General features: G+C 40.5%; 2 protein-coding genes across 4 annotated transcripts in view; both read right to left on the reverse strand.

Annotated features, from left to right (window-relative positions):
- Positions 1–428: 428 nt before the first annotated feature.
- ndufs7 (NADH:ubiquinone oxidoreductase core subunit S7) lies at positions 429–8,372 on the reverse strand. The gene is made up of 8 exons (XM_030433875.1): positions 8,263–8,372; positions 7,591–7,627; positions 6,802–6,873; positions 6,578–6,698; positions 4,864–5,043; positions 4,501–4,547; positions 4,043–4,131; positions 429–963 (listed from the first exon to the last, which is right to left on the reverse strand). The coding sequence occupies exons 1-8, from the start codon at positions 8,276–8,278 to the stop codon at positions 866–868; spliced, it is 660 nt and encodes a 219-aa protein (XP_030289735.1). The 5' UTR covers positions 8,279–8,372; the 3' UTR covers positions 429–865.
- Positions 8,373–9,566: 1,194 nt separating this feature from the next.
- Positions 9,567–20,766, reverse strand: part of dnajc6 (DnaJ (Hsp40) homolog, subfamily C, member 6) — a 50,183-nt gene continuing 38,983 nt past the window's right edge. For 2 of the 3 annotated variants that reach the window (XM_030433411.1, XM_030433410.1), the window contains 6 exons: positions 19,807–19,908; positions 19,519–19,656; positions 19,122–19,424; positions 18,837–18,985; positions 18,229–18,405; positions 13,660–13,795 (listed from right to left, as the gene is read on the reverse strand). In XM_030433411.1, coding sequence (XP_030289271.1) covers positions 13,694–13,795; positions 18,229–18,405; positions 18,837–18,985; positions 19,122–19,424; positions 19,519–19,656; positions 19,807–19,908 — 971 coding nt within the window. In that variant the 3' untranslated portion in view covers positions 13,660–13,693. Of the gene's footprint in view, positions 13,796–18,228; positions 18,406–18,836; positions 18,986–19,121; positions 19,425–19,518; positions 19,657–19,806; positions 19,909–20,766 lie in introns of all 3 variants that reach the window. The other variant, XM_030433409.1, reaches the window with a different exon arrangement.

Raw genomic sequence — 20,766 nt, forward strand, 5'->3', positions numbered from 1 at the left:
GTTCTCACCCAACAACCCTCCAACAGCCCAGAGGACTGTAAAAATAATTCTGTTGATTCACACTTAAGATGCATAAAAGCAACTCTGCTTTCTCTCTCTGCATACATAATTATAGCAGCTGACATGCATCTCAAGCGGAACACACAAAATACTGATTTTGTGCAGAGAACAAAAGATGATTTCCACAGATTTGTTATCAGAAATTCCACTCTGCTATATCACTATGTGGGTTTGCATAATGTTTAAGCGGAATATGATGTATTATTAAATAACAGTTGATTAACACGCAATACAAAAACACCCTGCTTCTAACCACCACAGTGTGTGGACACAGTGAAGGTCAGAGTCAGTGATCACAGGAGCCCCCTGGTGGTTTAAACTTGGCTTTAGTGTCCACAGTGGGAAGAAAGACACAACAGATGTTCAGATAATGTATAATCATGCAAGCCAGGTTTATTTAAAATTTTACATAATATAACATGATATAGGATGACACTCTGGTCTAACGGTCATAATAGCTTGAGGGTTTGGTATTGTAAAGGAGAAACAATGCATGTGGCTATTTGAATAAAGCGGAATTATAACTCAAACTATATGGCTTAAATCTGACAAGCTCAAACCTTGTGCGTAACAAGTTTACATGCGTTTCCCGTTACAGAAACAGTCTCAGATGTTACTACTGAACTAAAGGAGCAGAAAAAAGACCGCTGCTGTGTTTGGTTTAAAATAAGCGCCAGTGCACTGAGTCTAAATTACAACAATGACTTTATTGTGTTCCTGCAGCTCTACATGGAAGAGGAGCAGCGCTCCAAATGAAACCAGAAATATAACATTTACATACGAGATACACACACATATAACACATTCACTTCCGATACCAGATTGTCATCTTCCTCTCACGCTTGATTTTCCTCTGAAGCTGTAAAGTGCCGTAGAGGAGAGCCTCTGCAGTCGGGGGACAACCTGAGGACAGGAGAGACTCTTTTATGTTTGGTGAAGACTTGAATTCACAGAGACATGGTAGCAAAGAAGCTCAGCCTGACTTGGCTTCTGTTATCGCACACTTATCCTATCAGTCTGCAAAACACAGCTGAATGATGACTGTAATTTACTAAATGCAGCATGAAGGTTGCAGGCAGTACGACAACTATACAATGCATTCATCATGTTATTACACTATTGCTCATAATAAAACTATAAACACTACTATTATAACCAATATTTCTTAAGAATTCTGGGCCCGTATTCACAAAGACTTTTATCTTAACGTTAGAGTACTCCTAAATCGGACTAAAAGTTTTTATGTAGGAGTCATTTCTTAAAAGTAATTCACAAAGCCGCTGAGACCTACTTTTAGTTATGAAAACAGTGAACTCCTAAACTAGAAGTAACTCTCTGTTGCTATGGATGATGTCATATTATAAGGACGCACTTAGAAGCGGTGACAACGGTGATAGGTTGTTGAGTGACAGGGCAGCCCATTGAAAAGTCATTTAGGCTACGCAATGCATGAAGGGAAAAAAAGGAAGTTGCCTGCAAGCCCATGACAAAGCCTATGAAAAGATATTGGACAAAGAATCGATTTATGAGGAGAATTAAGTGCACCCCCCCCCCCCCAAACAAAAACGCTTTGGACAAAAATTACAAATTAGAAGATTGCGATTAAAAACACGAATTGCCAATAAAAGCGGCATTTGCTCGAAAAGCTGCGTCAAACCACTCTCCATTAAAATTCGGGAATTGTGTGTTGATCCGGGTCATTTCGCAACAATGTCCAATATATTGTAACGTGTGTCAAAGACAATTTGTGTATTGATGGAATGCAACTTTTTCCGATTGACAAAAGCCCTATTCGCACAGGACTAGTATAACCTGGGGACCTCGAGTAATTTGTAATAATTGCGGAGGTCGTCTGTGATCTAAATCCCGTGCGAATCTGCTATGTCCATAATTTGTAAAGTAAAAATTCCACCGCAAATTACCTACCATATTTCGACAAACACAGAGGTCATGTGATAATATTAGACCCTTGCGAATCAGCATCTCTGTGATTTGGTGTCGTTTTTTGTTTTTCTTAAGGTTTTTTGTATTTTCCACTGCCTTTTTCCCGGTTGAGAATTGTGGAGACATCTTTGGGAATTATAAATGAAAGTTTTGACAGCATTTTGGGTGCAAATTCAGGAGGCTCATCAGAAGAGCGAAATCTCGAAATTTGATTAGATGGATTACATGCATGGCAGCATGCAGTAAGGAAAATTTTTCTATCTTTCAACAGGCTCACCAGTTATTATATTAAAAATATCCATATCTAACAGTTGTGCTGCTCCAGTAAGGGCTCCGGTGCGATCGACCCGGGGGATAATGTCAGTAAATTCGAGTTAAAACACAGACTTCGCTTATCCTGTGCGAATGCGCCGCACGAAAGATAGACGTGGTGGGATAATTTCTAAATCACCAGTCATTTTCCCCGTAGCCAAATACCGGAGTGTTGCCAAACATTTTAACTCTGGCTTTATTGGATTGTTTTGGTTGGTTGGGGATGTTATTGCGTCCCTCACCAACTTAACCACAACTTCAATCCCTTCACGGTCCATCCGACATTGTTTTAATAATTCCCTGTGTTAGCGTCTCCAAAACATTCGGCTGTGACCAGGTCTTAGTGAGTTAGGAGTCCTCTGGACTACTTCTAAGGTCTCCCAGACTTAGGTGCTACTTTTAAGCTTAAAATGTTTTGTGAATAACTCTTATTTTAAAAAATTAGGAGTCCTAAAGTTACGACTGACACGCCCATTATTTTTAGGAGTTGCTCCTAAATTCGCCTGTTAGGAGCGACTTTTAGCCTTAAGATTCTTTGTGAATACAGGCCCAGGTATTCAGTAATATATTTACTACAGCCTTATTACAGCTACTGTGACAACAATAACAATAATTTCAACTGAGAAATGTACATGTGGTTGCTATAAGGCTCCAAAATCACAATAGGCAGATCGGTCACATCACCATAGGGGCCTTGAAAAGTGGGTGTTTTCACAACACCCACTTTTCATCCAGCTGGAATGTGGTTACAACATTGTGTCACAAAACACACATTTAATAGTCATTTTGATAAATTGTTCAGTTTCAGGTTAAGTGTGAAGTTATTTCTCCAAAGTCATATCGAACTGTAACGAACATGTAAAATGTCATAAATATGGAACTGTATAAACTGTGTGGGCCAAAATGAAGCTTCAAGGTCATGAAAGTGGGAGCCTTTTTTATATATTATTGGAACAAAAGACATGTACCCATGTTGAAATCCTGGTTGGTGCCCACTGGGTAATGATATACCTAGCAGTACTGATAGAAAAACCACCACTATTAATTTAATCCTAAAAATGGCTTCACTCAGCACATGGCCAAAAGTATGAGGACATCCGTACATTAAATCCATTTAGTTGTTGACCATCTCGTTTTAAAGAAATGCGTTTTAATCTGCTGCTGTAGCAACCTCCCCTGTGCCTCCCAGGCTTTCTAAAGAGATTTTAGAAAATGTCTGCAGGGATTTGATCTCATTAAACCACGAGAGCATCAGTGAGGTCAGCAACTCATGTAGGGTGATGAGGCCTGATTTACAGTCAGAATTTCATTTATTTATTAAGGCGTTTGATGGGGTTTAGGTCTTGACTCTATGCAGAACACGTATGTTCCTCCTCACCAAATTGGGAAACAATTTCTTCATGGACTAGGGCGTTGTCCACAGGATCATCGGAACAGAAAACCATCAGACAGTTGCTACAAATTACAAAGCACACTATCGCTCAAATATCCGATGTTACAGTAGATCCAGAGCCACCCCTGTCCACCAGGTACTGAATCAGCTCTCCATCCAAAGGGTCAGGTATACTGTCGGAATTCTCTTATTGGAATTAAACTACTAGGAAAGATGTCCACATACTTTTTGCAATGAGAAGCATAGTATGACATTTCTTAAACTGAATGTCCAGTATTTCCCATTTCCATTTATAAAGATTATTTGACATCAATATTGTGTAATAAAGTTTACCTGGAACATAAATGTCCACCGGTACGATTCGGTCACAACCTCTAACGACGGCGTAGGAGTAGTGGTAGTAGCCTCCTCCGTTAGCACAGCTGGAAGAGAAAAATTACAAGTTTAGTTATTGAGACATTTTATGTGAATGTTACACTTTTAAACCTAAACCCACACAGTACGAGTTGGACAACTATAAAAGTGCAGAAACATTCCACTAGGAGCACAGGAGGACTACAATAAAAGACACAATGACTCAAGCGGTACTGACTGACACTCTTAAATATAACAATGTGAGGTGTTACACATCATATAAATGCTTGAGGCTGGCAAAATGAGGCTTTTGGACATTGACAGGGAAAAAGAACATTCGACAAAAGCAGAAATAAACAAAATCACAGCAAAAATGAATCTTAAGAAACACAGAAAACATTAATATAAGATCAGTTGTGGTGATATAATTGACTCACCTTCCCATGGAAATGACGTATCTGGGCTCAGGCATCTGGTCATACACCTGTTGGGAAGAAGTCACACTTATATAATGTCTGACTAGGAGTTAATCTGTCCTTTCAGCTGGAGGAAGGCTTTGTGCCAGTCTACGAATCCACTGACAGGCTGGTCATAATCCAGACAGCATTTAAACAGCTATACTGTTCTCAGCGCTCGCATCCCGCAGACAGAGAAGTCTGACAGAGAGAGAGAGAAATTGCAACTGACAATGTCTATGTGCAGTGCAGACTAACATTTTTTTCTCTATTACACAAACCTGAATCAAACTAAAGACATGATGTAAGACGCTACTGTTACATCTCACCCCTTCCCTCCCTCACCTTGCGCAGAGCTGGAGCCATCTTATTGGTCAGCGTTCCTGCCACGATCATGACATCAGACTGTCGGGGACTGGCTCTGAACACCACTCCGAAACGGTCCATGTCGTAACGAGGTGCCGCCATGTGCATCATCTCCACCGCGCAACATGCCAGGCCAAAGGTCATAGGCCACATAGAGCTCTGAGGAAGTAGCAGAGCAGCGATAAATAGATTAAAAACACACAAACAGAGCAAAAACATGAACACAGAGCTTTCTTCTAGGGCTGGGTTTAAAAGAAGATCCGAATCTTCATTTGACTGATCTGACATCAGTTCATAAAATCCAGAGATCCATCTTCTATATATGCCCTTTGCTGTAGATGCCTGTCAGGGTCAGAAATTGGGTCGATTTTCTGATTAACAAATACATCTCTGAAGGCTATCTGCCACACTAATGAAATAAATGTTTGTATAAACACAGTAGTGTGATAAAAAAAACAACTCTTCTAAGAGTCTCTATCACATTTTGGTGTCATTAATGGTGCTGCTCCTTTCCTCTGCACCCACTGAACAGATTTCTATACTAGAAAGGCCACAAAGGTTTATTTTATTTCTTTGTTGAATTTAATAGGCCTACATCTAACATTATCTTCTTGTTCTCTCACCATGGCATTTAATAATTAGAAGCTCAAAGCGTGACAATATCTAATTCTTTTCTCTATAGGCTGGTTTAATCTCAGAGACCATGTAGTATATTATGACATGAGTTATCTTTGAATCTCCTTCATCTACAAGTAAAATTGCTATTATCATGTAAGAAATTTGCACCTTGTCATTTGGACTTAATAAGAAAATCAGTGGTGATACCCTGCTCTACTTTCTTCAGGTCATTGTTCAAGACCAGCAACATATGTAGACTTGAGATGCAGCAATATATCCCATTTAAAAGCAATGTCAGTACATGTTATACATTAGTTTTGTTTAATCTGTTCCCATAGGGAATGGAAAAAATAACTTGAAAATGCCACAGCCCAGGAAAAAAAAGGTCAAGCTCTTCTTTTGAGACTGAGGTCACAGTTTGTGGGGTTTTTAAGTGCCACATAACTATCAGTCCTATCAGTCAGTGTTTGTGAGTTTGGCTTGTTGTCAAACTGTCTAAGATTTTCATTTTTGCTACATTTGCTGTGTTTGCATCTACAGCCACAGAAATTCATGCAACAGCTCTCTCTAACTGACTGTCAGACCTCTAGTACAAATAGTACATACTGTTCAGAGGTATGTGCCAGCTCAACTCAATGACTCAAAAGGTTAGCTGCCTTTGTAATTATCGCCTTAATTGCTTGTGTGAGCACCACACGGTACCGGCTTGAATTCATTTAAGAAATAATTTTTCTATAATTGCAAGACAGAGGCAGCTGAGCAGTTAAAAGGTTTGGATACTTGACAAGCTCAGATGAGACTTCACGTGACTAAGAGATTGAACAAGTGAAACACAGAGACCCATCTACACAATCTAAAACCACCAAACTTGCAATATTTTAGACCATCAACAGGTACTCAATGCATGTTTCATCACACATCTCTAGACAGAGGACTTGCTTTTATTTCCAGGTGTGTGAGCCTGAGATTAGTCTTATTCTCAGTTGGACAAACGAGGAAGTAACACTTAAGAATTTAATTAACCCACACCACATAAGCGTGCATTAACACAGCCAGCATCTTCTCATCTACTTACCCTGCGTGCCCAGTTGACCAAGTCGTCCAGTTTAGTGATAACATACTCCCCCTTGCTGCTGGCTACAGCTGCTGGTTTGGCTGCTGCCACTGCCGTGCTCTTCTCTCTGACAGGAATCACACTGCAACAGAAGGATGGAGGGGATCGTGACCATGTGCACAGTGTTTGCCGAGTGTCTGTTCTTCATTCTGATATTTACACCAGAGTATTTTTGGCAAACTCACGTCGTGGAGGCATTCTCTCTCTTTGCACTGCTGTGCAGGCTCTTCTGTTGAATCGCAAACACTGAAATGGGCCTGTTAAATGGAGACATAACATTAATTGCAAAGAAGGGTGGCAATACATAAATGAATTGAATGACTTAAGTGGATGTATGACTATTTGATAAATTCTGCACATGTTAAAACAGTCAATTCCACAAAAGGGAAATAGTGACATTCTCCAGTTTGATATTGAATCATATCTCCACATTGTATGTGATGGACAGATGGGAATATTTTTAGTGGGACACGATGAGTTTGTCTGAGCTGCCTAAACTTGGTGACGCTTTAAAGGATTAAGTCGACTGTGCCTCTGAACAGCATACAGGCTGAGGGCTCCTGCTGCCAAAAGCAAGGCTGCACAGCCTGTCGAGCTCAGCAAATATTTCAGCACTCGCTTTTGAGTGATGACATTTTCTTTTCTTTGCGTTGCGTTGCTGAAGAAGATGAACTAAATTAACAATATACAAACTTAGTAGGTTGGAAGCCAGGTGTTAGAAAAAAAGAGGCCATATGTCCTTATCAGTGTAAATGACCTACTGTCATATGGTAAAGACATATATATTTATAGTTGATTATTCCACCCTGCATTAACTGCCTACTGAAACGGAATTCAATTAGCTGGACCCGTACAATAGCCCATTAACAAGTGTGCTTCTCCACATCTGTAAGGCGTATTGTACTTGAAAACCTGTTGGATCAGCTGTAGTGAATTATGTTTCGAAACAATGAACAGCATTATAAGGTTTTTACCTTGTTGAAAATGAGCCGAAATAGGCCAGACGAGGCGCTGTAAAAGAGAAACATTTAATAAAATCAACACTTTGTATTGTAGTGACATACAGTGCAGGTATTGTGCACATTTGTGGACTGTTGTTTTACTAAATTTAGCTTTGCTTGGTGTCATTAATGCATGCCGAATTGGTGAGTAGCTCCTGGCGATTTCTAAAAGCACTTAGATAATACTTAACACGGAACAACTTTCTCAAATGCAGATGAGAACCCCAAACCTGCAGAGATTTCAAGGGGAGTTTTGTTTGACTGTATTATTCATACCGGGCGACATTTACTGGGGCTAACGACATGTCTGCTATGATGTCTAGTCGAGAATGATAAAACATAAGAGTGACACAGTCAGTCAGTTAAAAAGGTGGCATTTGTTGCTGTGTATTAGCTAATGCCTGTCTGCGCCTTGCTCATGTAAGCGCTACCGTTAGCTAACCTGGTTAGCCTCCATGCTAACGCAGACAGAGCAAGGTCAGTGTGCGCATTCAGTAAAAGTTACAAATCCGACTACAGACACACTAAAACCACATGGCAGTGCACTTTTACGTGCCTAACTTTGTAGGTATAGTGACTGATATAAGTCTGAAAACACTGTGCTGTCTGTAAAAAGCGAATCGTTTTAGTCAAAACATCACTTACCAACCAACGCCGCCATCTTTAGGATTCTGGTTACGTCAGGTTGCTTCCTGTGCCTATATGAGCTCGTGCTGCAGAGGGCGCTGCTGTAACATTGACAGCCGGAACATCCCAAAGAAAGAAGAAGGTCAAACTCTTGTTTCTTTACTCATCATATGCAGGGCTTTTGGGTTAAAAGGCAGCTTGAGGTTTTATAAAGTGAATGTCAAGTGGCCACATGAGTTGTTGAGGGCCAAAAACACAATGAAAACACAGTTTACAGGAAGTTAAACTGCATGTAGGAGGGGGCCATTTAGAAATACTCAGATCATGAGTTCAAATGCTCCCAATGCACAAATCTCTCAGATAGATTCGACCAGTTAGGATACCACAAAATTACAAATATTCTAGTTTTCATTTGCCATATTTACTTTTTTTGTTGTTGTTAATCTTATTTCCCAACATGAAGAATTAAATATGTTTTCTAAGCTGTGTCCACGTTACAAGGAGTACAATTCAGTCATGTTTTTTTTTAACTATTGAGGACACATGTCTTTCTATGTGTAATCTTATGTTTGTCTGTATGTCTTTTATATCTGGACATAGAGTCTGTCAATAAAAAATACAATTATTTTTGTGATAGCAAACAGTTATATTTAAAAGACTTGTGTTAATTGCAGAATGTAAAATCCCAGAAAGATTGTGCTGGACAGGTCCTCGGTGTAAGAAAGGTATCTAAAGTCCTGCTTGTCTGGTTTCCTGGTTTGCAGACAGGAGCCTCCTTCATGCGAGGGGTAGTGGGGCTGTAGAAATACTGATGTTAGCAGTGCAGTGGGACCCAGACCCACTTAGAAACTTTAAACCAAAAATACAAAATAAGCCACAATGAGGGCTGTACAATGTTCCGAATTAAACAAAACAGCTTGTCCGGCGTAATCCAAATCTCCAGATGTCCTGGGATACCAAATTTATTTTAAAAGATGTCATTTACAGCCCCTCGAGGGTGTAAATGACATCTTTTTCAAAGCAATTTGTAATCCCTGGGCTGATGAGCTGAACAAAACCATTTAATTTATCCAGTTTGGTTGTTTTACTCACGTTTAAGTCCCCATCTTCTTCAGTTGTTGAGGAGAATGCTGGAACACTGAATTCTTTTGTAGACTACATACATTCACCTGACTTTGCATCAGCACGAGTAGATAATAACAGATTTTTCAATGGTGAACTTATCCTTTAAGATGGCACTAGAGTGGTTCATGTGATGTGCTGCCCTCCAGTGACCAAAAGCAGGATCACAGAGAGAAACATAAACCCTGCTGAGCCCTCCACACCTCTCCTGTTTTCAGTTTATTTATTGTTGTGCACTGCACTTGATCATTATGTACATCCTGTAACGGTCAACATAACTGAGAAGGAGCACATGAACAGAACTTTTACACGATTTAGTAATACTTGAACAGCAGACAGGCAAACACATGACGTACAGTAGTCTGTATCCAAATCGGACCACTTTCATACATTCCACAACTTCAAACAACACACATCCATTGACTACGATATAGAGGTTAGCTTTTTAACATAGCCGTAAGGTTGCGGATAGAGAACTCAGTCAGCGAGGGAGCTAATGGAGGTTGTTTCACATGTAAGTCCTCAGTGTAAATAGAGAAGCAGGTACTACACACCTCCTGTGTCTGTAAGTCACCAAAGAAAGCCTCTAGTTTTCAGACGCAGTGTCTTATTCAGGGATGTGCTCCAGCTGAAGAAACGGACATACTCTTTTTATCCACTTGTCAGTATTCAGTCCTTAATGTAGATAAACAAACTGGGGATCCTGGGCGATGATGAAGTCCAACAAAGGGGGGAAACGTGATGGTTAACATGGATTAAATACAAAGAAATCATCCAGTTCTTCATCTAAATCTCCCAATTAGAGAGAGAAAGACTGAAATCAGTGAAGAAATAGACAACAACCACGGGAAGGCAACAGTTCCGCTCAATTTGCACGTGTTAAAACACATTTTTAACACATTTTTGAAGTGATAACAGCTGTCAAATGTCAGAATAAAACAGCTCGACGAGGTTTTTCCTTAGAGATGTGTCAGTAACACAAAGCTGGAAGCTGAGGATGTTATAAGATCGAATGAGTGTCCTTCCCTCAGTTTCCGCTTTCCAACAGGTAAATACATACATTTTGATTTTGCATATGTTTGTCATTGGCCCACAGACTTCATCCCAGGACTATTAAATACTTTTCCACACAAGAGGACAATGTCAGAAGTCCATTTCCATCATACTGAGGATCACATCAATCAGCTTACTAGTAAAATGACATGGAGAACAGCACCTGCAACACTCACAGCCGATACTTTGAGCCATGTGAGTTGTACCTCACTGTTGATATGTCAGTATTATTCATCCAGAGAGAAAGCTGCACGATAGGTATAAATAAAAGTGTCAGTGGTGTAACTGAGATGTCAAACAAACTTAAATAAATGATATGAAGCGATTAAAAAAAAAACTTTCAATGGGTGCAAATCAGTGTTGCAATGACAGCGGATTTACAGTAGGCAGGATATGAAGCAGTTAGATACAGTAAAGCACATTAATTCATAATTCAGTCATCACTCTTACAGTTTACATATCACCTTATTGATGTATCTCTTATGAGATACAATTCTGCAAATCAAAAAAAAAAAAAATCAAAGGTGCAGCACTGCAGTGTTAAACCCTGAAAGACCTGAACTATTTCTGGGGATACTGACTTTTTTTTTTTTTAACAGTCAGCATCATGTGCAATTCATCATTTGATTCAGGAGAAACTCAAGTTTCAGTCTGGCTCATTTAACATCCCAATTTTAGATTTGCTTTGTCTGAGAAGAGACGACTTTACCAGAATTAAAGAAAAAAACACCATACAATTTTTTTGTGTTTTCTGTACTCAGATAGAACGTCCGGAAGTCCAGTTTTTCATTTACAGAGGTGTAATTGGTTGTTATAGTCTTCTCTGTGATTTTATGTCTACATCTGACCTTTCCTAACCAAGTGACAGCCACTTATCATGATATTATCCACGTTGTTTTTCAGTGAAAACGGGTGGTATTTTGGTTGTGTTGATGTTTTTTTTTAATTCTATATTTTCAATGTACTGATCATGTAGATATGTCCCAAAAAGTTCAAAGAGAGTTTTAATCATAACAGAGGACATCGAAGCAGAAGAGCACTATAAGTAGCTCGGCTGCAGGTGGGTGTTCTTGATGAATCAATGCTCAGAACGTGATGTGTGTTCAGATTCACTATGGTGCCAAAACAAATGCCAAATACCAAAACAAGATGTGTGTCACCACGCAAAAATCTGAGAAACGCTCCTTTTCAGGAGTTTTTAAAGCATCCGGATAGGACTAATGGTTCAGAAGTTAATAAACACTTCAGAGCATTAGCTACTTTTAGTCGTTGACGGCTGTCTCAGTCATTGAGGGTTAAGCACATTAGTGCAATTTCAGTCAAACGGAAACAAAAATTGTAAATGTTAGTGGCCTGAGACACTTAAAATGTCCTTTACATACATCAGCTGATGATATGTGCAGTTGATTCAAACCAAAATGCAGCAGGTCTGACACACAAAGGAACAAAATGAGGATGAACAAAAAAAACTATTAATAAATAAATAACAATGGCATTCCTTCAAAGCTGCACCAGGTAAAGTTTGTGCTTTCAGAGTTCCCTTACAAAAAACAAACATATGAGTGAGTACGCACGAGGCCTCGAGGTGCTTCATGTTCGAAACTGTAAACGTGCTAATCCTGAAATACACAATCCCCAGTTCCCCAGAAACACACACGGCTTGATTACATCACACACAACAGTCAAAGATCTGTTTGTCACTCTGTCAGATGAATATTATGTGAGGAATTTAAACTGCAGCAGCGTTCTGACCTGTGTTTTTTTAATCTCTTATGATTTAAGTTTCATTTTAATTTTTCTTTAGCAGACTACTTTTGAACGTTAATGATGAAACCAACCTGTAATCAGAGTCCTTTGCACTTTTGTAACACTTCTAAATATGATAGGTGGTTAATTTGTACAAGGGACAGATCGATTATCAGGCCGATATTCTGCATTTATTTGATAATCAGTTTTTGGTATCAGATTGCAGATACTTTGGCTCAGTGGTCTCAGTCAGTAGCTATGGTTACGTGGACAATATGTCTTCAATCCGATGGAAGATTTTAGGTCAACTGTTTACGTGGGATTGGATCAACAGGGTCTGGTGTTGAATGATGAATATCTATCGTCTAGATGTATTTTAAGTTCTCAATAATTATCTTTATTTTGTATTAAAAACAAACTCGCTGTATCATTTACATGGGACAGTTTTTATTTTGATCAGTTTATGAAAAGGCTTGAAGGTGCACTGTTTCATTTTGGGAAAAGAAATTTTAATCAAAGAGAAAGATCTTTATTGACTGATTTTACCGTGCCTGTTTAGGCTTTTAAACTGATTTTTAATCAGAATATGTGGCTTCTGTCTCGCCCACAATCTGATTGATGACATGTCACAAGTAAAAGCAATCAACACTGAATAATCTGAATCTGTGAAGTAACTAATACCTCAAGATATTAAAACAATGTAGTAGTGTGGGAGTACAAACTAGAAGAAAATGGAAATATCCAAGTGAAGTGACTCAAAATTATAGTTAGAGTTTTCTCTTCTTTACTAATAATCTTTATCGTTGATCTCTAATTTGTTCTTTCTTTTGTGCTTGTTTTTGACTGAGAACAGGTCTGGTTTTAGTTCACTTCCACTCCAATCAGTGCAAAACATTAAATGCTGCTGTTCTTTTGGTGTATTTATCACATGTTACTGCATTAAAATATGAATGTCAGAACTGATCATGGATCCAATTTTCCCACGAAGTACAAATCAAAATCGACCTCCCTGACAGAACGCGGCTTGATCGCTGTTAAACGTTTTTTGTGGCTTGCAGACTATCCGGTGCTCTGAATCCCGTCTTTCGAGCAGTCTGATGTGTTTTTCTCTTATCATCGTCTTCCCTCTCTGTCTGATCTGACTCCTCTGAATCAAGCCTTTCTCTGTTTCTCTAGACATCCCGGTGACATCTGCTTTGATCGGAGGGTTGGTTCAGAACTAAGGACACTCAACAAGGAAGGACAATGTTGCACCACATACATACAGTAGGTTGGTACATCTGAGCTACAGGGAGTCATCAGTTCAGTTACACTGTTAGTCTGGAGCTCTGTAGTCTGTCGCCGTCTTTGCAGATCAGCCGGATGTTATGTGTGTGTGTGAGAGGTACGGGTCAAAGCACAGGTATGAAGGCAGATGTTTTAGGGTTTGGTTGTAGTGTGTTGACCAGAAGTGGTGACACGTTTTTAGGATTAGATGACAGAATCAGCAGGGACGTCCTCTCCTCGCTCACTTCCTCTCACCGTTTGTTCAGTAGAGGGGTTTTTGTCCTTGGCTTTCAAATTCTGACCAGGCGTCATTTAGTTCCATGAAAATCATCTTGGCATATTGTTCATAGGGCTGTCCTGTCGCCTGGGAGGGAGAAACATAGAGGGAGATGAAATTAAAACATGTCACACTTCAAGTGAGTCATGAAAAGCAGGTGTTTCTACCTTTGGCAGATCACCTGGATATTAAACACCTGCTTTGACAAATCATTCAAGACTTGCATGTGATTTGGTGTGAATTTGCTGCATGGCTGCTGTAAAACAAAAACAAAAACAAATAAAGGGACCAGCTGACATACAATCACCCACAGCATCAATGTAAACTCACACAGGTGAGGAACCACTGAGGAAAACATGGCGGCTACGTTGATGGAGGATCCTCATGAAACTTTCTAGTGAGGGCAAGTTTTTTGATATTTTGTCCTGCACCTCGCACGCTGTATCAACATTGGGGCTAGCAGGGGACCGAGCCTTCCACTTGATTTTTAGCGGTTGCCAATAAAGATTTGATTGCATCAATCCATTATCTGGAATCAATTTGCTTTGACTTGATGTGCAGGGTAACCAATCAGGTGTTAGGATCTGCACACCGACTCTGATGGGCGAGTTTGACAGATAAAATAAATTCATGAAGCGCTGCAACACAGGACCATGAAATAATTAAGTAAATAGTGCAATAATTATATGTTTTTTTTATATATATAAAATGAATTGTTTTTTTAATTAATCAATGACACTTTTAATTCCAATTGTAATTAATTAATGACACATTTAATCAATTAATGGTACATTTAATTCATTATTTAATGGTGTATTTATTTATTCAATTATGGGACTTTTAGTCCTCATAGTATACAACCAACAGGTCTAAATAACAGACTAAATAATGGATGTTCATCCTCCTGTTATTGACTCATTCCATGAAGCTATGAATGAAAAAAAAAAGTCTCTAGTAATTTGTAATCATTTTGGAGATTGTCTCTGATCTTAATCCTGTGCAAAGGATGCCCGGGGATCAGAAATAATATTAATCGTGTGCAAATCAAAATGCCAGTGGTTCACCTGTCTGTCGTCAGACAACTGAATAAGACAGTTTGACCTATATTGGCTACATTGATATTTAAAAGCAATGCCAAAGAAGGTTAGAAGCCACGAAAGGACATCATATTCAAGTACAGCCACAAGGCATCTTTAACTTGTTCGCAATGAGCTTCAAATGTGTGTTTATGCTTGTAATACATGCATACAGCAGGTGAATCATCTCCAGAATATATTAATAATGTGGTCGCTGAAGAACAGACGATTTGCTTTTCAAAAGTTTATGGTGATGCATTTCCTCTAAGTCTGAGTTAAATACAGACTTTGCTTCTCCGTGTGAACATGCAACATGAAATCACATGAGGTCCCCTGTGGATAGTAGTCCTGTGCGACGAGGGCACAAGTCTCCAATATTTTCTTATGTCTGTTTTGTTTATTACTTTCATATTGTGTTTCTATTGTATGCCTTACTTTATTGTGAAGCTCCTGATTCGTGTTCTACATTTCTTGTGTGTATGTTTAAATGCTGGGATTCTCTGTATATATGCGCATATCCAATTGAAATTCACTGTTTGTTGTTCCAAAAAAATTTTTTTTGTTTTTAATTAAGGGGGATTATGCAACTGAATCATATCTGACATAAAGTTGCCTGTAAGTCTGCCCTGTTTTGATAAGTGAAACCCTGTTGTCTTGTAAAGATTGATTAGCGTGTATTGATCCTGTGATTCACTCACTGGACACCTCTGGATTTGGTGCATTTTGAGTTCTTGTCCTGATAAAGAGGGGATGAATAGAGGAGTGGGAAGTCCTATATCTTCTCCTTGCATTCATGCCGGTGATGTCTACCTGCCATGAGCTCACGACAGATCTTTGAGACACAACCTGAATCCCCAGAGAGTAAAAAGAAAAAGGCTGCTCCGAAGACTGAAACCACAGGTGAGGTTATTTTACGGGCTGCTGCTTCAATGTCTTTCCTTTGCTATTGTAAGGAACTTAGATTATCTGAGCTGCTGTGAGTGATTCTCTGGTCTCTGTATTCTTTCCACAGATACAAACTGCCTTCAAGATGATGTTGATGGTGCTGGTTTTCTGCTAGAGCCTCTACATGACGCAAACACATCCACAAAAAGTTCTCTAGCTTCCTCCTCTAGCTGTGAAGATCCAGAGCCAGGTTTATTTGACTCCTATTGCAAGGATGCCCCTGATCATACCTCTCCTAACACTGATCTTGGTGGAGTCCATCCTGGGAGCTCCACAGGCCATGAAAGCACCAGATGTACGTGCAGACAATATCAATATCTTCCTGACTATGGCATGGCAAGTAGCCAACCACATAAACCCAAATGCCAGCTGTTATGTCTGCGGCCTAATGCCCTACACAGCTGGAGAAGGCTTACCTCTGATGGCCCTACCTGCCTCTGACTGTGACACCTGCCACCTCATGCATATTCCCTCGTCTCAGTCCTTTTCTCACCCTGATTGTACCCGTGTCTCCAAAATGAGGCCACTTAACTGTTCTGGACGACACGCAAACTGCAACAAATGTCTCAAATCCCCGAAACCGGTTCCCGTAAATATGATCCCCCAGCCGTTCCCGTGGTGTCTCGAGAATGACGGCAAGACACCCGTCGGACAATCTGACTGTGTTCGTACATATAAATGGGACCCCAAACACACCACTACGGACTTTAAGTCTCTGGATACTGCACCGGAGCACTGCCTGGCTGCAGCAGGCCAGGCTCGCCTCAGCGCTCTAGCTCACCGCACTGCTACCTGCTCCATCTCCTCTCCTGTGGGAATGTACTGGGTATGTGGAAACCTCGCATACCCATATCTTCCTGTGGATTACAAAGGACGCTGTGGCTTGGCATACGTCGTCCCGGCTATGAGAGTGGCTCACGCCCTGCCCCAGAAACGTCCTCCTAAAAGAGCACGACGTGGGGTTTCAGACGTCTTTGGGACTCATCATCAATCGCCTTTCAAGAATTCTCTCGGTCCCCTTCTTCCTTTTTACGGAGTTATGTCTGCGCTGGATCAAATCGCAGATCTGTCTCATGCAATCGAAGTCATAGCTAATGAAACCGGCAAGGCTCTCATGCTGATTTCGAGTGAGCTTGCCTCTGTTAGACTTCTAGCTTTGCAGAACAGAGCAGCTTTGGATTTTCTTTTAGCAGCCCAGGGAGGAACTTGTGCTGTTATTGGTTCTGAATGTTGTACCTTTGTGCCTGACTATAATACTACGATTGGTGATATAGTAAATCATCTTCATACAGCTGCTAACTCCGTTCACCAAGAGAGTAGTAGTTCGTTTGATTGGTTGAGAACCACTTTTGGATCACTGAGTTATCCCCTTATTGAAGTGATAGTTATTTTTGTTGTTATCATTGTTTTACTGTCTTTGTTTATATCGTGTGTGAAAAAGTTCATATTCAACTGTTAAATCTGACAACATTAATGATCGTTGGATCTTTAATGTCTCTTTGACATCGCATTTAAATCAGCCTGAGACTTCAGAACTTTTCCTAATCTTTTGAGAATTGCTCATAAACATGATTTTAAACAAGCAGTAAGATGTCTGCCACTTTTTTCTATTTGGGTTTGCAGAGACCAAAGCTGTAAACACAATAAAACATAAATACACTGTGTGCTCATCTGCTCTGTATCTATGAATGGTGTTGAAAGAATATTTTGGTCTAACCTCTCAGGCGTCTAACTGCCCCAAAACACAAGTGATGTGCGTTGGCCCTGGAGCTCAGCGCAGTGCAACTTAAGAAACAATGGCAAATTAAAAATCCTTCATAGTATATGACAATGTATGGACTCACAACTTAAGGTAAAATAAAAAATGAAATTATTTGTCTCTATCTTTGGTACTGCTGATAATACCGGCGAGTTTATGGATGGTAAAGGGGCAAAAGGCAAAAAATAAGAATTGGGCTTCAGCCTATTCCTTTTCAGTTATTAGCTGGGAGAAATACATGTGAAATACTTTGTGTGTCTTGTTCATGCATTCATTTGTTCCATGAAACCTTTTGATAGGTAAAAGTATGACAGAATGTATTCGGGACTATTTTGGTCCTGGGTTTGATACTCTTTCGGTAATAAATCCTCTGAAAGTAAAAACCCTATTAAATACGGGTCTGTGGGTTAACTTGCATCAGTTTAGGGCTCCTTGACCTGAAAAAAGTTTGACAACCACTGCCCCATATAACAGATAAATAGTTCAAACTTTTCTATTTCCTTATTTGGTACAACAACACTGCTTTATTATTAAAAGAAGAACAAATAGAAAGAAAGTGGTTTTTTTTACACATACAGCAGGAGTGTCTGTTGGACAACGAAGAATTAAAACCAACATCTGCAAAACATGAGAGTTAATATAAGACAACTTTTGTTGAACAGAGACGCCTGGTTTTCTCTCCCTTATTGCATACAGTTAAAGATCCTCACTTTCAGTCGACCAGTCTTTGTCTGTCTCACCTTATCTGGGTGGACGACCAGGACTGCTTTGCGGTAAACCTTCTTGACCTGTTCTGGAGTGACCAGGTCCGCCATGCCCACGGGCTTCCAGCGCGTCTCCCCTTCCCACAGAACAGTATGCATGGTGGACAACAGAGCACGGATGTTACGCTCCTTCCCCTCGATCCAGTCCAGAATCTGGGTCACAAACAGGAGATGGAGAGAAGGGAAGCCATTAGCCGTTGATGACCAGATTTGGAACAATAATTAGCAGAAATGCTGCAGTGATTTTGGCGGGTCTGGTGAAATGCTTTTAAAGGAGCAATTAGAGCAACCGAGTTTGGTCATGGGAGACCTACATTGGCCGCTTCGTTAATTCTGGAATAAACAGAAGGGCTTTTACAGTCAAAGGTTTTTGAGTACACCATCCTACTTTTGGGGATCACTGAATCACTTCTATTGTGCAAGACAGGTTTAACAGATGACAAAAAACCCACTGAGCTGATGTCAAACTAATTCAGCTCTGATGTAGTGACGCAAGAGTCATGGGACTTTGTGTTGTTTTTTTTTTTTTACAGAAACTTCAACAGCAAACACAGATGGTACTCATCAGAAACACAAGCCCCTGCCTTTATTTTTTCAGGGTCCATCTCTTTGGCCATCTCCTCCTTCCTCATCTCTGCTATAGTCCTGGGCCCTTTCTTCTCTTTGGTGCCTGCAAAGCCCTGACCGGACAGCAGGTCGTCAAAGTTGGCATCCGAGACCTTGGGTTTAGTACCTGACAGTGAGGAATATAAACAGAAACACAGAAAACATTTATTCAAACTCATCAAATTTTCACCCCGAAATATTAGATGAAAGACCCTCTGAACAACTGACAAAACGACTGAGTTGAAATCTAATCTCCTGCTCACCCATGCCAGCCTGTGCTTTGACTCCTGCGCTGGGCGAGCCACCTCCCATTGCGGAGAAGCTGACGTTGTAGTTGGGTCTGTGCCCGGGCGATGTGTGAGGCATGGGGGTGTGGCTGGGGCTGGGCTTTGGCTGCGGGGCGGGTCCCTGTCCTTGGGGTTGCCATCCTCCACCGCCTCCAGCACCTGCCTGCCAAGAAGGGAAGCCGTGCTGAGGAGATGGAGGAGGTCTTGATGGGGAGCCCATGGGAGGGATGAAAGGTGTAGATCCAGTGGGAGTGGTGGGTTTGCTGGAGAAGCCAGAACCTGAAGAAGGAAAGGAGATTATGACATACAACATATCATGGAAATAATAAAGACCGAGTTCATGTTCTAACCCAGTAAATCTCTAGTGACTGACCTCCAAGGCTTCCTCCAAGGTTGCCTATGTCAGCGAACGGGTCCAAGGTGTTTGGCTTGGTTTGGTGGGTGGGGGTGCTGTGGACTGAGCTTGTGGGGCTGGTAGTGGCTGACCGACTGCCCATACCAAAGCCTGCTCCTGGACAAATCAACAGATACAGGAGAAAACACTTGAGTTTTAGTTCTTTTGATTTTTAGCATCCAGTTCCAAATGTGTGTGTGTGTGTGTGTGTGTGTGTGTGTGTGTGTGTGTGTGTGTGTGTGTGTGTGGTTGGATTACAGGTTTCACCTGTGCTTGTGGTAGCAGGTCTGTTCCAGTCCCATCCACCCATGGGGTTTTGCTGCTGAATGTTGACGGTCGGGGTGGTGGGTGGGACGGGGGAACCCCGGCCTATTGAAGCACATAAAGGTTTGTCACAGTCCGAGCACACAGTGAATGGGAGCTGAGCAGCATGAACCCACACAGCCGGAGAAAATAATAGCAGGACTGGGTCTCATGTGAGGCATCAGAGAGGCTGGTGGATGTCTAAACAGATCCAGTTGGTAGTTCTTGAAAATACATTGACTGTGCATAGTTCCTTGCTTGCCACAAATACCAACCTTTAATTTCTCATTTAGAACATCATTCTGTAAACTCTTTGTGTATCTAGTCTTTTTGTTTTTGTTTTTGCTTTTATGTTTGTTTTTTTGTCTGCTGATACTAGATCTTGTATGTATATATACTCACTACGAACAAATGTAAAGGCTGACTGGGGTCTGCCTTGTTGGTATCAATTGGGTTTTTTCTTGCCAAAAATGTGTTGCCACCAATAAAAAAAGGAGTTTTAAAAAAGTTTTATGCCAGATTCAGAACTGTTTGAGAAGCCTAACTGTGAGCTTACGGTAAGTTCAGGCCAGCGATAAACATTAAAGTTGCAATATGTAAGATTTTAGTTGAAAACAATCCAAAATTAACTTAAAGGATCACCAAATTGTGAAGAAATGTTGATGTTAGCATGCTAACCAGCTAGCCCAGCCTATCCGGTCCAAAGCTCCTGAGCTAGCAGTTTAAACATCCACCTCCAAGCCACCAGTCCGGACCTGAGCTAACTAGCTAACACCAGCTACTGTTAGCAGCAGTTACTCGAGTGATATGCTGCCCGTTATTTGTTTTGGGTGTCTGGCCAATTTTTATACATTGAACCTTTAAATGTGACTGTCAATTTTACAATCCTACACTGACTGAAAAGCCCACTGAACATTTTTGCTT

This window comes from Sparus aurata, chromosome 11 (genome assembly GCF_900880675.1).
Source record: "Sparus aurata chromosome 11, fSpaAur1.1, whole genome shotgun sequence".
Taxonomy (NCBI): Eukaryota; Metazoa; Chordata; class Actinopteri; order Spariformes; family Sparidae; genus Sparus; species Sparus aurata.

Coding starts and splice junctions, on each gene's coding strand:
- ndufs7 (XM_030433875.1), bottom strand. Junction 6,699..6,801: donor AGAGAGAATGCCTCCACGAC/GTGAGTTTGCCA, acceptor CTTCTGTTGCAG/TGTGATTCCTGTCAGAGAGA. Junction 4,548..4,863: donor TGGCTCCAGCTCTGCGCAAG/GTGAGGGAGGGA, acceptor TCTTCCCAACAG/GTGTATGACCAGATGCCTGA.